This window comes from Saccoglossus kowalevskii, chromosome 3 (genome assembly GCF_978046115.1).
Source record: "Saccoglossus kowalevskii chromosome 3, keSacKowa6.1, whole genome shotgun sequence".
Classification (NCBI taxonomy): domain Eukaryota; kingdom Metazoa; phylum Hemichordata; class Enteropneusta; family Harrimaniidae; genus Saccoglossus; species Saccoglossus kowalevskii.
Window position 1 is genome coordinate 13,773,989 of NC_140643.1, and position 16,623 is coordinate 13,790,611.

General features: G+C 34.4%; 1 protein-coding gene across 1 annotated transcript; it reads right to left on the reverse strand.

Moving 5' to 3' along the window:
• Positions 1 to 1,249: 1,249 nt before the first annotated feature.
• Positions 1,250 to 16,594, reverse strand: LOC100372700 (ankyrin repeat and SOCS box protein 11-like). The gene is made up of 5 exons (XM_002741566.4): positions 16,299 to 16,594; positions 3,824 to 4,059; positions 3,037 to 3,230; positions 2,073 to 2,201; positions 1,250 to 1,571 (listed from the first exon to the last, which is right to left on the reverse strand). The coding sequence occupies exons 2-5, from the start codon at positions 3,993 to 3,995 to the stop codon at positions 1,353 to 1,355; spliced, it is 714 nt and encodes a 237-aa protein (XP_002741612.1). The 5' UTR covers positions 3,996 to 4,059; positions 16,299 to 16,594; the 3' UTR covers positions 1,250 to 1,352.
• Between the last annotated feature and the right edge of the window lie 29 nt (positions 16,595 to 16,623).

Genomic DNA, 16,623 nt, shown 5'->3' on the forward strand with positions numbered 1-16,623 from the left:
AAATGCAGATGATAGTTTTATTACTAACAGTGTAGCAAAGTTTGTTCACACAATTTTAAAACAGCTGGCAAAACGAATACATCACACATTTGGACGTTGGTGGCGCAGTTACACAAAACGAATATGATGCACAAAAGTTCATCATTTGCATTATAGTGGAAATTCTATTGTTTCACATCAAACGCATCGCCCTAATCACTTCTGCAGCTTCTTGGCTTCCAAAGACAATTAAACAGTAAGGTGCACATTGGGAATACAGTCCAGATTATGTTTTAACATTGCTTGCCATAAGGGAACTCGTATATTCCTACAGCCTTGTGAAACCACATCTTTAATACCTGTTTTCTGAAGTATTTTCAACAAGTTGCTGCATTTTTTTTTTTGTTCAGATCAGAACTTTTGGGTGTGAACTACAGTTTGCTGAAATAGCGGCCACCATTATTGAATGACAATATAGTAACTAAATGTCATGTTGATATGTTTTAACCAATCAAAGCAATGGCTACCTGGTGGCCATTTGGTGATACAACTAGTATGAAAGCAATGTGGCTTGCAAGAAGAAATTGAAAATGTAAAAGACGACACAAAACAGCTGAGTGAAAATCAGGAAATGAAAGCAGAGCTAATATCGATAAACTGAAACAATCCATATGGAGCTTACCATGACTGAAGTCACATAGCTATCAGTGGAATTAATTATGCAAATAATTTGATACAATAATGATTGGCAATGAGTAGTAATAATTGGGATGTGATGACACACATGTGATGTGATTAATATCATGAAAAACTGCACTAACTGTACAACTGTATGCAAGTTAGGCAAGTAATTTAATACAGTACTGTAAAATACAGTAAAAATATATTTTTGCTTGGAATTAATTTTCACTGAAGGAATGATGCAGCAAAAATAAAATCCAGCGAATATACCCTTTTTCCTATATTTTACATTCAACTCGTAAAAAATTAGTGAAAATAAATTCCATACAATACGCCCAAAAAGTCTTTTTAGCGAAAATTAATTCCAGCTGAAATAATGTATTTTACAGTATACAAAATAAAAGGTACTTATTGTTTTTTTTTGAAAAGGGCAAAATATGTTCCCAATGATTTGAGACACATTCAAATATATGAAGGATATTTAACTATTAAATTTTAAAGATCTGGCATCCAAAAAAATCATACAGACAGACACAGGTTCACAACAATATACAGCTTCTTTCTCGGACACATTAACCACACGTTACCATGGATATTATAGAATTTATATCAACCAAATAATTTATGAATAACATTAAAAAATTACGTGAAAATATGATCTATGAAATTGGGTAGAAAATATTGATCAATAGCTATTTAATATTCCAATTGATTTCCTCTAGTAGTAGATAGTGTTGGAGACAGCTTGGAATGTCTAGTGTGCCCACTTCATGTATGTGTCGATATCCAAGTGTTTTACGAATACATTTACGACACAGCTCTTTGAGTGACCGTGCATTTTGTGACTGGAGTTTCAACCACTGTAAAAATTCGTAGTGTTCAGCTAACTGTTTAGGTATCGCTCCAGTTTTCTGAAATTAAAGGCACAGAATTAAATTTATATTCATCATGTTGTATGCACTATATAAACTTAATGAAGCAAAGGTTTGTGGATAATTAATGCCCTCAGAACCTGAGGGGTGGATATCGCTATAATCACCAAAGTCAACAATGTCATATTTCACAAAAAAAATAATTATAATTTGATGCCAATGGCCAATTATGTCTATTCTGTTCCAATTTAACAAAGAAAATGTCCAAAAAATTTTCACCCAAATTTTTAGGAAAAAAACAAATATGGCACTCAAAGGAAAAAAAAGAGTGATGTTATCAAATAAACAAGTACAAATGTACTGTACTTCTAAGTGGTACTTCAGATATCTTTGGAACAGACACACAATGTAGGTAGAATTTGCTTTGTTCACAGAATACGAATGTCTTGTTTTCAAAATTTTGTAAATCCATCTTATTATCGGTAATGGCCACAATGTTAAATTTAAGCCAATCAATTCCTGGTTGCCGTAGTGACGTACCATATTTCTATATGTCATATTAGCTCCTGACAACACCAATATTCTAATACAATCAATTTGTCCACTGCAAGCAGCAAGATACATCGGTGTAACTCCCCAGTTATCTTCAATGTCTATATCGGCACCTTTCTGATAAGAAAAAGAAAGTTTAAAAAAATCTTATGTGCTGAGGCTATAGGAGACATATAAAGTAAAATAGGGGATTTTTGAAATGAATTGAAATTTAAGAATAGCTTTTTAAGTGAGAAGCATGCTGGCTAATATAGATCTGCTTTTTGAGAAGCAAAAAGTGATCCACTGTATTGAGGTTTATATTACTAACTGAAAACAGAAGTTTGGGCCAAATTTAATTTAAATATGATAGGTGGTTATTGAGATATTAGAGAATTGCTTGAATTATGCAAATTACCATTAGTATGCATGGATTTAAACCCTAAAATAACCAGGTCTGTTATTTGAAAGAACCTACGTACAATGTTTCATTCATACATCATAAGTGGTACTTCAGATATCTTTGGAACAGACACACAAACACACAGCTGCAAAGACTTGTACGCTTCACACATGGAAGTCAGAAAGTGTAATCACTTTGAAAGGAACATATTATACCTTTAAAGTGGGTGTGTCAAAATATTGTATAACTGCAAAAAAAAAGTACTTCGGGAAAAAATATGACAAAAAAGAAGCATCACTTGAACATTCGTTTGTGGTAGAGCCCATGTTACATTTTTATGTAGTGTTTGGAGATGCGCAATATACCATAAGTGTCCCTCCCCCAATACATGCATCAGCTAAAACATTTTTTTTAGGTTTTTTCATAATTTTGATTTCTAACAAAAGCACAATTCCAATGACAACTTTAATGAATACAAAATTAAAAGCTTGTGTTAATCAATTATCATGTGAAAAACAAATTGACCAGAAACCTTTTTTTCTGACCTTACAGTAATATACTTGAACTAACCTTTATAAGTAATAATGTGGAATCAGGATATAGCCCAGATACCGCATGTAAGGGTGTTGAACCATGTTTGCATTGACTATTGACATCAGCACCATGCTTTAATAGTTCTTCTATGCAGTCTTTATGTCCTTTATAAGCAGACCAATATAATGGAGTCTTTCCATAGTAGTCTTGTCTATCTATGTTTTGTTTCCCTGTCACAAATATACGACACAAGAATATTACAAAGTTTTTACAAGAATACATGCACAGTATATGGTTGAAGACAGTACAGCCGAAGTATCAACCGATGCGTAGCAGTGGTCAGAGTTGCCTACTTTATGGCAGGTTTTTAGCAAGCCACCTGTCTACCTGTAACTTTCTGGGTTTACCCTTATTTTGTGATATCTTCAAAATAACCTTCTTATGCATTTTGTGCAACAATTTAGTAATATTCCTCTGAAATATATGACTTGGTTCAAATACAAAATATTATTATACATCTGTCACCATAAGGCCATAAGTTACACCGTGCCGTAATTTTGCAGTATTGCACTGGTTATTTTCATTCTATCATATTAGGAAATGCAAGTTCCAAATATGGAACGATTACACACGTAAGCGTCCTCTAATAATACTAAAAACAAACATGGCTGCCCCCAGCATGTTACCAGACCACACACAAAGAAGTTCGCTAAATATGTTCTTAAACATTTTTATTACAAATATTTATTACAAACTTTTTATATTGAATAAAAATATTATATTTAACTTTCTTACATTAAAATTATGATACTGTTATACTTACCTTGTATTGATAACAGTTCTTGTAATTTTTCTAAGTTGCCCTGACTAGCGGCATAGTGCAACTCAGTCCAGTTATGGTTGTAATTTGGTGTACTTTTATGTTTGTAGTTACTAGACTGCCTCGTCTTGGCAGTTCTCCAGTCAAACCAGGATACCGAGTGTCTAGTACCCATAATGCACTACTCTACATTTACATCACCACGGCACCATCTACTTGTTGACACAACAGAAACATTTCTGGAGAGGAAAAAAACACAACACAGTTAATTAATTTTTGGTTTTTCATACATAAAGCCAGAATGTATTAGACATGCTTGTGTCTATATTTGGAATTTGTCATAGTACCTTTTGTCATGAAAACTATCGTTCTTGTCAGGGGAGGGGCAGGGCTATGCAACTAACATCAGATCACGATTTCATTAAGGTCTCATACTAAAATTTCCCTACAACAATGACAATTAAAGCTGTAGAGCAGCTTTGTCAAGTTCAAGTTTGAAGGCTCACAGTAGAATATACCTTACAATATATAATATACAAACATTGTATAGATATATATGTATATTGTATAGAGATGCAGTTCATATAACAACAAATCAGATCACTGGACCCTCACAACAAATCAGATCACTGGACCCTCACACCAAATCAGATCACTGGACCCTCACAACAAATCAGATCACTGGACCCTCACACCAAATCAGATCACTGGACCCTCACAACAAATCAGATCACTGGACCCTCACAACAAATCAGATCACTGGACCCTCACAACAAATCAGATCACTGGACCCTCACAACAAATCAGATCACTGGACCCTCACAAAATGACAAAATAGACGCTTCCTTTTTAATTTCAACTCATATCAGTTTTCTTTTCTCGAACTTAAAAAAGGTTTTATCCACGTGCTATATGTGAAGTTTCCAGTTCTTATGCAACCACAATTACATGATGGTTTTCTTTGCTCATATTTATTGTACGCGGTACTCAAATGTGTCCCACAAAACACTTGCAGAAATGGCGAAGAAGAAGAAGAAAACAGTATTAAAGGTTCAAACAGACTTTAATAGACCCTAAAAATTTAAAAGCAGTGCTGCTTTAGACATGTTTTGTTACTGAGTACTCTCTCTAAAGGTACTAGTTGGCCATTTAAATATGATTCACTTTCACTAAAATTCCACTCAACGCTCAGTGATGCTGTTATTGTATTTAATGAAACAGTTTAAAATACAATCATTCAATCCTTTGCAAAAAGTTGAAAATATATGATCAGATGCAAGTCTGAATTCTTATTTTTATTTATTTTGCAGAAAGTTATAGCAATGTAATTTACTAGCTCATTAGTACTAACCATTAGTTATATATAAGTAAATTAATCTTAGGCAGTGGCTTTCATTTTTCCATCATGATCGGTGACACACTCACCCAGGGTACAAAACAATTGTGTTTTTAACCTTTTCACCACTTGACTTTCTCACCCAAGTCGTCCATATTTCTGGAAATGAACCCAAATTTTGGAGTCAACAGACAATATTTGAGTCAATTTTCAGTTTTTACTAAAAAAATTTGGCTATTTTTGTCCCCATCTTCTAAAGGAAAATACAGACTATAAACAGGATTATTTTGTGAATTTTTGATGAAAAAAAGAAACTGGTGGTGAAAAGGTTAACCAACCTGAGTGCCCCTCCCAGTGCATTTAAGAATGATCTGGTGAATCGCTTTGTAAATACGTATACGGCACATAATTCTGTGTCAAATGTGATTGGATGCTAGGCTTGAATCGACGTCATATCATCATCACATGACATTTCTAATATGAATATTCATCACTAAACCAAAATTGAAGACACATGAAGTGCTGCCCATATACCACCTAAAGACAAAAATTGTGGGAGTATTTGACTTTACGCCTCCCAAAATGTCTGACAAGATCATCGCCAGTAGCATTTCCGGAAACTTGGCTCCAACTATAAATTGAAGGAGAAGCAAATTGGAGAAAGTTGTGCCGTTATCCACGGTCGTGACTTTTTTGCGTCATTATCTATAGGATATGGCAAATCGTTAATATATTGCCAGCAGTGATGAAGCAATCAAAGGGTGACGTAACATTGAAACATGTTATTATTGTTCTCTCTTCTCTCTTTCTCTAATCATTCATTAATCAACTGAAAGAAGCCAGACGTTTGTGTATTTCTATTATTACATGTAATCCAAGATTTTTCACAAGTCTGATGATAATAGATAGTATCTCCTCTACCCTGGCTGTATAGTAGTTGTATGTGAAGCAATAACTGCTTTGTGACTGGTGATCCGATTTCAATTACAAAATGAAATGGTGGTTCCTGAAATAGTAATTCAGAATTAAAAAAAGTTTCCAATTACAATAAAAATTAATATCAAGTATGTTCATATCAGTGGTGATGGAAATTGGCATCTGATAATTGGAGATTAATTTACCAAAAATAATTGAAAACAAATTTGTCTAGAGATATCATGTTTTTAATAACGATATCGTTATAACCCAATGATTGTCTTGGTTTGTCGTCAGCTTTTTCAATGTACAGTAGTTCTAATCAAGTGTGTCTACAGACATGAAACCAGAGATGAAATACAACGGAATATTAAAATAATGATATTTAAACAATCACTGGAAATACAAGTCATTGTAAACAGTACCTGTACAGTGTCTAGAGTCTTAGGCATAATAATTTGACTAGTATGAAATCAACATGATAGAACTAAACCCTTTACAACAATATACTAACAAACTTAAATCACATATAGATGCAAATTTATCAGCATTCAAAGCAAAAAAAAAAAAACGTATTTCTACATTCTAAAAGTCTAGACTGCATACTGCTAATATCTGGAAGCTTCACTACAAAAGAAATATACTGAAAAAAAAAACACTCAAATTTATAACTTTATTGTGACTAATAAGCACTATGGCAAGTATAGTATTTGTCCCTACAGGACTATCCTCAGTGTCAGACATTGTAGAAATTATATTATTTCAAATATTCCCGGTAGTTTCAGGTGTTTTGCGTGATATAAAGCCGCAAATATATGAGAAATGTCAAGTCCACCCAACCTCACCTTCTCTGAGAACATCAATGCGTTTCACCCATGTAGAGTCTTGATTTTTCATAGATTGTGAAAAGTTTGAATTGACTCAAAAATTAGTAATTATATTACCAAACTTAAATGCATCCCAGAAATTATTAAATTAATATAGTGATGATTCCAAAAATAACAATATTTCTTAATCACAGTAAAGTATTAAGCTAATGGCAATCAATATTCATGAATAGTGATCATTTTATGCAAATGAGCCAGAACTCGCTACACTTTATTAAATACGTAATCACAAGTCACGATTGCTGTGTTAGTTTTAATTAAACCTTTAGAAGCTACCGCTATATTGGATAAACACAATATCAAATTCATGATCCTATAATATTTGATTAATTTTATTGGATGAGTTAAGTACATGTACATGAGTAATTTTCATTTTTTCCTTGTTCAATAAATCACATATTGTGGGCTACAAAATAAATCTTGTATTGTGTGATTCATGTGATACAAATGTATCTCTTTCATATAGTACTACATATATACATATCTTTTTTCAATTTGTTTCACAAGTGTTAATAGCCGATAACCATGACAATTTTAAAATAAAATTTTTGCCAGTCAAGATGACTAAAAATAGTGACGTGCATCTAAATATGTAGAATCCCAAATTTGAATAATTTCAGTCCCCAGCAACAAATTAAACACACTGTACTTTTCGGATTGTGTGGCATAGAAAACAATGTGCGGATATACAATCTGTGCACCACCTTTCACCACTATTGAAAATTACATTCCAGAGAAAATAACCAGCATGGACATTTAATCCAAAAACAAAAACAAGCCAACCAGTTGTTTGTATTCAATATAATATACAAACGGGCAGCTGTGTTGAAAACATGGTGCAAATTTCAGCACGATACAATTACACTAAACAGAGCACTGTGATATTTGAATTTTTTTGTTTTCACAAAGATTCAAAACACAATCAAACTTGTGCAATATATCATAGAGATAGAATATTACTAAGATATTTGACAATGAAAGGATAATTATTGTTCTATTTTAGCGGGATTTGTATTCATCCTCTGATGAAAATTTCAACTATTGTCACCTTTACAAATACCGGTAAAAAGACATTTTAAACTTTTAAAAAATAAACCTTTGATCAAGACCAGTAACCAATGAGAAATTATGCACATCTGATCTAAAGTTAATTAATTAATTAATTAACAAGGCAATTAATGCATTAAAATGTGCAAAATATGCACACAATAATGATGGTTTAAAAAATGTAATCAGATAACTCTGTGGGAACATTTTTTTAATTGATATATTGGTACAAGCCATATTTTATTGTATGCCCAGGAACGAAACTAATCAGCAAACAACTACCCATACATACATTGCATTCTATTGAAATTGAAACAGAAATAAATTTCTCAGAAATATTGAAATTGAAACAGAAATTAATTTCTCAGAAATATTACTAAAATAGAAACATCACTGCATCAAAACTAGGGAAAACATGCATTTCTGTGACATTTTGCGCAGAAACACAAGACATTACCCAGTGTCAGTTACTGCCATTTGACATTTTTGTCTTTCAGATACGTTTTTCTTGGGGAATACATCTTTATTATATGTGACACTAACAAATCTATCTTATTTTCAATAAACATGTGACCTGGCAATACCAATTTAATACATGGTATCAAATGTGTTGATAAAATAATGAAAAAAATGTCTGGTTGTATTGTTCTAAAACTAAGGTGTCATTGCCTCATGTATTTACATGTATAATGTTGTGTATATTCTGCATATATGCTGTTTTATACTGGCTGTAGGTATGTACATTTTGTAGCACTTGAATTTGCTGTAATTTGTTTTTATTATTGTAAAATACTTTATTTTCGCTTAGAATTAATTTTGGCTATTTTTACTGAAGGAATGATTCAGTGATAATAAAATCCAGCAAATATACCTTTTTCTTCTATATTTTACATTCAACCTTACAGTCATTATTTTAATTTATGTGTGTTGATCATTGGACTCATCAGTGTTAAGGAAATTTTTCCATTAGAGATTGTACTTTTCTTATACACAAAAAAGAAGGCATCACCAAAAACAGTTGGAAGACAAAAGTATAACAAGATCTTCCAGATCTTTATAGTAGTGTCAAGCTCAAAGCGAGAAAACCTTAAAAAATATGGAAATTTTAAAAAGTATTACAAATTATCAATATTTTCCTGAGTTACATATTTGATCAAGTAAACAAAAAAACAGCTAACTTGTTTCCATAGAATTATGACTTTGCGATTGAGGTTCATTATTCAAAAACTAGTGATGAGAATCCTTAATGCAATGCTGCACTCTGTGCATGTACAGCTTCAGTTAGTACATTGTGGATGGATGTGGCAAGCCAACACATTTTTGATAAGGCTTTTCCTGAAATATTGCTAAACTGTGACAGCCCTGCGACAAGCTAAAGTAAAAAAATCGAAACACCTGAACCAGTTTTTAAATTTTAAATTTTAAACTTAATTTTATGTATTTGAACCAATTTTTAATTCAAAATGGTTGCCATAGTAGGGCATCATTTTCAAATTAAACTAGTATAATTTTTTCCTCATTTTTTTTTCAAATTTTACAAGACACTTCGCGATGAGCTTCTTTTGCGGTCAGTAATATTTACGAACATTTTTGTTCACTATTGGCGATCTGTTCTGCTAGGATTGCCCTTAAAATCAATTTTGTGTTTCTGAGTGTGTGGTTTCCGGTGTTTTCACGTATTAATTCTTCTGTGATTGTTTTGGCTTGGCCTATTTCCCTCAAACTTGACGGGCAGGTCACACCATCACCCTAGTTATTAGGTAAAATCTGAAGAAAAAAATTGGCCTATCGTTGCCATAGTAACAGCCAAAAAACTGGATAGCTTCGTGCTAAATGAATCTCCTTCTACAAATTTAGGATAAAACTCTTCAGACATAGCTCATTCTACTCAGCTTGAGTGTGGGCACTAAGTTACTATTTGAATTTTTGATATCTGTTTTCATTATCGACAAATTTGACTCTTCTGTGATTTTTTTGGCTGGGCTGTTTGGTTCAAACTTGGCGGGCAAGTCACACCTTCACTCTAGTTAGGTTGTAAAATCTGAAAACAAATTCTCGCTCACCGCTGCCATAGCAACAGCCAAAAACTGATTTTTGAATACTTTCGCCCCAAATTTATTACCTCCTACCAGTCTTTATATTATTATAAATAGCAGTGTTTATATGATCATGTTTTTGTTTTTTTTATTTTGGCTATGTTGCGCACTGGTAAATTTTTAAGAGATCACCGGCGCCAACATTGTTACACTCTATCAACGTAATCTCAACGCAACTTTGAACTATGAATGAACTGTAAATGCTGCCTTCAATCATGGAGCTTTTTGCCTCCATGTTTCAATCTAGAAAATACTATCGCAAAACGGTTGGAAATAATAAATTTAACAGCAGAATACGTCCTAGCAATAAAATAAAGTGACTTCTAAGGACTGAACGTTTTTTTGCGAACCTTGTATAAGCGCCCGGTTTTAGTTATAAACCGACGTTAGCTGCCATTTTATTATTCATCATGATGTTACCATTATATAACAGACTGACTTTAATTAGCATAAGAATGACTGTGAGTACCAACCCCATTTTAGCAAGACTGAGTCCTACCACCTGGCTTGAACTGAATAGAAATAATATATGCATGACTTCATTAACAAAGAGAGGTACCACTGGAGGTACAAAGAGACACATTCCTGTTATTATCACACCCTGCCTGCAGACACCAAGTTCAAGTAGAATATGTTACCAAAATCTGACTACAATTCCAGTTCATGCAAAACCGAAGCAGACTTATCGGTTTATTAACAGTCTTGATTGCTGTCTTGTGAATTCCCGGTCACTTAGAAATAAATCCACACAGATTACTGACTTTGTTAATGAACATGATTTGGACATGATCATGTTCACTGAAACCTGGCTTCGCGGAGATGAATCTGACCATCATACTATGGCTGAAATAACACCTTTGGGCTATAAATTACATCACATACCAAGAACATCACGCATGAGCGGCGGTGTTGCTGTTTTGTCAAAAACCAACCTGAAAATTGTCAAGGAAAAACAACAACTTATTGTTAAATCATTTGAATATATGCAAGTGCACCTAAGCTCCGATACTGACCACTGGAAGTTGATTATCATCTACCGTCCACCACCAAGTCAGAAGAATAAATTTAAAGCTAGTCAATTCTTTGATGAATTCACCACTCTATTGTCGTACCAATCTCTCTCAGCCGGCAAACTTTTGATTGCCGGGGACTTCAACTTTCACATGGATAATAAGAACGATATTCATTCCGCGCAACTAAACACAATTCTTGAAACTGCCAAACTCATCCAACATGTCGCCATGCCAACACATCATAAAGGTCATATCCTGGACTTATTAATAACTCGTTCGTCTAATGACATCACTGACATCATTATTAGCGACCCTGCCATATCTGATCATTATGCTGTTATATTCAAACTTCCCCTGACTAAACCTTGTGCCGAAAAGAAAAGTGTTACATCACGTAAATACAAAGACATCGACATTACAGAATTCTACAACAATCTCCGTACTACTTCAGTTATTACATCACCAGCTTCAACTGTATCTGCTCTTATTACTCAATACAACTCTTCACTGTTAAATGTGTTGGACCGTCATGCACCAGAAATAAGAAGAACTGTGACAATCAGGCAAAATACCAAATGGTTTACAGAAGAAGTTGCATCTATGAAAAGGGAAAGAAGAAAGGCTGAGCGACGCTGGCGTAATACACAGTTGACGGTGCACAAACATATCTATTTAAGTCAATGTAAATCTTTGCATCGATTAATCAACTCCAAAAAGACAGAATACTACTCTACATTGTTAGAAGATAAACAATCCGACCAGAAATCCATGTTCACCATAATTAACACTCTATTACACAGGAAACACGAATCACCTCTACCAAAACACGATTCAACCCAAGAACTTACAAATAGGTTTGCTACATTTTTTGCTCAGAAGATCCAGGCAATATGGACCGACCTGCAAAAGAGTCAGCCAGACAATAGACAACAAGAACAATGCAGAACAATCATCAGCCCACTAAAAACTTTCCAGCCTGCCACCAGAGATGAAGTTAAAGATATTGTAAATAATTCACCTAATAAATCATGTGGACTTGATCCTATACCAACTTTTCTCGTTAAGAAATCCTTGGATGTACTACTGCCAAGTATCACTACTATTGTCAATTCATCGCTTTCTACAAGTCACGTTCCAGCCCTTTTTAAACTAGCTCTTGTTTCTCCTCTTCTCAAGAAGTCACATCTTGATCCTGATGTCTTGAAGAACTATCGCCCTGTCTCAAACCTTACATTTCTCTCAAAAGTCACAGAGAAAGTTGTCTCTAAAAGATTGATCTCTCACTTGCATTCCAACAGTCTTATTGAATCTATGCAATCAGCATACAAACAATCGCACAGCACAGAAACAGCTCTAATACGCGTTCAAAATGACATACTCATGGCACTTGATCAACAGAAAATTGTGATGCTTGTTTTATTGGACTTATCTGCCGCTTTCGATACGGTTGACCATTCGCTTCTTCTAGAACGTATGTCAAGTGGTATGGGTGTGGCAGATACTGCGCTATCCTGGTTTGAATCATATCTCTCAGATCGACAACAAAAGGTTTGCATCCGTGGATCAGTATCATCAATACACAAGCTAAAGTATGGCGTGCCCCAAGGATCTGTACTGGGTCCTATCCTTTTCACTGTATACACATCACCACTTGGTGACGTAATCCAGCATCACAACATTAACTTTCATCTCTATGCTGACGACACACAACTATATTTATGTTTCAAGACCAAAGATATTAACATCAACATTCAACATATGGAAAGTGCGATCAAGGATATTCATAATTGGTTAACATCGAATTTCTTAAAACTCAACTCGGACAAGACGGAACTGTTACTTTTTGGATCTCGACCAAATCTGGCCAAGTTAAATTTACCATCTATATAGATTGAGGATTGTACCATTGTGCCAACAACATCTGCTCGTGATCTTGGCATTGAGTTCGACAAGCATATGACCATGGAAAATCGTGTGAATAGTATTTGTAAATCATCATACTTTCATATACGCAATATTAGTTCCATCAGGAAGTACCTAACTAATGTAACCACAAAACATTTAGTACATTCATTTGTTACATCAAGGATTGACCATGGAAACAGTCTCCTCTTCGGCATTGCCCAGACGAACATTCGTAAGCTCCAACTCGTTCAAAATACTGCGGCACGCCTCATCACAAGGACCAAGAAATTTGACCATATCACTGAAGTTCTTTACAACTTACACTGGCTTCCTGTTCAACAACGCATTAATTTCAAGATCATGTTAATCGCCTTTCGTGCAATTCACAACACCCTACCATCATACATTTGTGAACTGTTTGCATCTTACAAACCTACCCGCAGTCTACGCTCCACTAATAATCTTCTCCTGAACGTTCCGAAAATTAATACTAAATCTTACGGTCAACGCGCCATCTGCCATGCTGCACCTGCCTTATGGAATGAACTACCTCTACATATCAAACTATCTGACAATATTGACATTTTTAAGAAGAAACTTAAAACTCATCTTTTTAAACAGACTTTTGAAACTCAGTAGTTTTTCTTTGTTGTTGCTATTAATGTTTTATTCATGATTTAATATTTTTATTTATTTTTTGTCTTGTAAAGCGCCTATGAACATTTATTTTGGATATATGGCGCTATATAAGTGCATACTTATTATTATTATTATTCATGTCCTACCATGGCAACAGCCGAAAACATGATACTTTTTGAGCGGAGCGGATGCCAACCAGCCTACCGGCTTGTTTTATAAACTGGCTTGGTAATTCCCACCACCAATAGTAGACCATGTCACAGCATTTCAAGTACTTTTCCAAAAAATCCAAAATCACTCGATAATTTTGTTTACTTTACATTTGTACTATGATTACATTTTAAGTTTTGATAATTTTATGGATACATGTACACTCACAAAAATACACCCAAAATAAGGGAATTTAGTATATAGCCTTGACAAAAAAAAAAAGCATAATTTTCTTGTCTTAATATTGCATTATTTTTTCTATCTGTGTAACTTCATGCGGATATCCTGATGAGATTTAAAGTTCAGTTCACAACTAACGGTTTTGCAATATTAGAGGCTGTGAACTTGTCCATGGAGGCTGCAAATTATTAAATATTGTATTCACTGACATTTATTTTGTATTTACATTTGCAATGAGTTCCACAGTATCTTTTTCTTACTGGTGTGGCTACAGTGACTGTGTAGTGTTTTTGTTTTGTCGATTGTTGTCAGTTGTTTGTTTTGTGTTCTTGGAATTTTGTACAAAAATCAACAGCGGTTAGATAGGTACGTTATTGCCATTATGCAGTATATTGTAGACAGTACTTGTATACTTTGTTATCCAGCATAAATATCAGATTGTTCGGAAGCATGAAATTGTAATGTAAATTTCGTTCATTAATGTTTCTCCGGGGCCTTCAGAGTCCAACTGGCATGTTGACTATGTTCCGGCCCGTTTACTTACTTGTTGTCAGTGTCTGAGTGGTATATACAAAATACGACCAAGTGAACGTCAGAATATCAAAAAAAACAGAAACCTAAAAATCAGTTGCCCATGCCAAGAGAGCCGCAGAATCAAAACAATCTGTCAGCCGTCGCCGTCCACAGCAGCGATATGATTTTACACATCAAAATTGAGAATCGCAGGTGTAGACAATATGCATAGAAATGAACACTAAATACATCTATCCCGGCCAGCAATCGAATCATCAATCTTCATGAGTGACGTAACTGGCATTTCCATCTATTTGCTTCTATTCCCACTATCCTAAAACGCTCAAGTGAATGTTGTCAAATTCGCGAGTGTGCGTATTTTCGTACAGTGGCATAAACATTGCTACAATCAAAGACGCGCTGAACAGAAAGTCAATTCTGGGCTAGTACCATTGTCAAATTCTGGGGAGTACAGGACTATTTATATGGGAGACGTTACAATAAGGAACTAATAAAATTGTTTGATTTGCATATCAAAATCCTTTATTGCAACAGAGTATGTTCTATATTTACCAAAAAACAAAGTTATTATGTTTCTAGACACACAACAGACTCGAAACAATAGAAACCGTCCGATCCCAGCGACCTGCGTTCTTGAAAATCGAGTCTTATCGCCCTTGCGTTTCCGAGCAAAAAAACGTTGAGGCCAAAAACGACCGATTTTCGCCCAATTTTCTATGAACCTTTCATAATTCAGCTAATTCAGTCCAGCGGTTAGATAGAGTATTTATTAGAGACGCCCAGAGAACCAACATTTGGGACGTGAATCGTTCTGGCGACGAAAAATCTGCGAAAATAGCCAAGGGGGTGAGGGACTGCATATCAAAAACATGTATAGGGTATACAATAATCAAAACTTGCAGCAATTTGGGAAAATAAGTTGATTTAAAATTTGTAGAAAATTACAAAAAAAACTTGAAACATGTTACATCAAAAGTTGGGAGGAAAATATGAAGTGATTTTAAAAATCACTGATTCCATAGACAAAGTTGGGGAAACCGCAATTTTTATTTGCTCTTTGATCAGTTATCTAAAGGAATCATTTATTCAGCACAATGTGTAATTTTTTCAATTTGTCACAAGTTTTAGCCAGATCTATCATTAAAAAACAACATTATTTTGCAATTAACTTGAATTATTCAGACTATTTTCTCTTAGCTAGGTTTTACTATTGTTGAACTAATGCTGCCAAAATTCATACAATATACCAATAGTTGCTTTCAATTTCATGTTTTTGAATTCATAGCTTGTAATTTTAATCATAAAGACAAATAAGATATCATTCAATGTTATGACAACCGTATTTCATCCATTGATGTAAGGTTCCCTGGTGACTGCGGTGTCTGAAAATCGACGGATGAGTCTTCTCATAATACTGGACAGGGTGGTGCACATCCTATGATGTAACCAATGTGCAAAGCATATAAATGCCGCGGAAACTCATCAAGTTTGTTGAATAACGATTACCGAGTTACGTCACTAATCTCATCATCAGCACGTTGCCATAACAATTGGACAATCGCGATTAGCTAAAGACTGGCACAAGATGGTTCGAACAAAAATTATTAATCTCTTGATAATAGGAATATGTTTGTCGCGTAACAATAAAAAAACGTACGAAATAATATTATCATATTTCTATTGCAATTTTTGAATAACAGGGTATCATAAACTTACCAGGGATTTATCGTGGCTATGCTGCACTGCACTACACTACACTGCTTGGCGGCGACTCGGTGTGTCGTCCCAAATCCTAGTAGTATCCTTCTAGTACTAGTAGTATATTTGCTGAGTCGTAGCCGACTGGGCTTGTCGAGACGACCTTAATACGTATACATCATTATGACATGATAGCAATACTGCGGTACTTGAAACGACGTTCCAGGTTTCAGTTCAGTTCTATCTAAACCAGCGAGTTTAACTCGTGTAATTAGGGCACTATCGAGCTAACTATACTGTGTGTAATTCAAACAATGAAATACGACGGGCTTGATGATTCCGA

Excerpts from the sequence above, each read along its gene's own strand:
- LOC100372700 (XM_002741566.4), bottom strand. The coding sequence starts at position 3,995 with ATGGGTACTAGACACTCGGTATCCTGGTTTGACTGGAGAACTGCCAAG. Across the intron at positions 3,231-3,823 it reads AGAACTGTTATCAATACAAG|GGAAACAAAACATAGATAGA; the intron begins GTAAGTATAACA and ends TATTTGTGACAG. Across the intron at positions 1,572-2,072 it reads ATATGACATATAGAAATATG|AAAACTGGAGCGATACCTAA; the intron begins GTACGTCACTAC and ends CTTTAATTTCAG.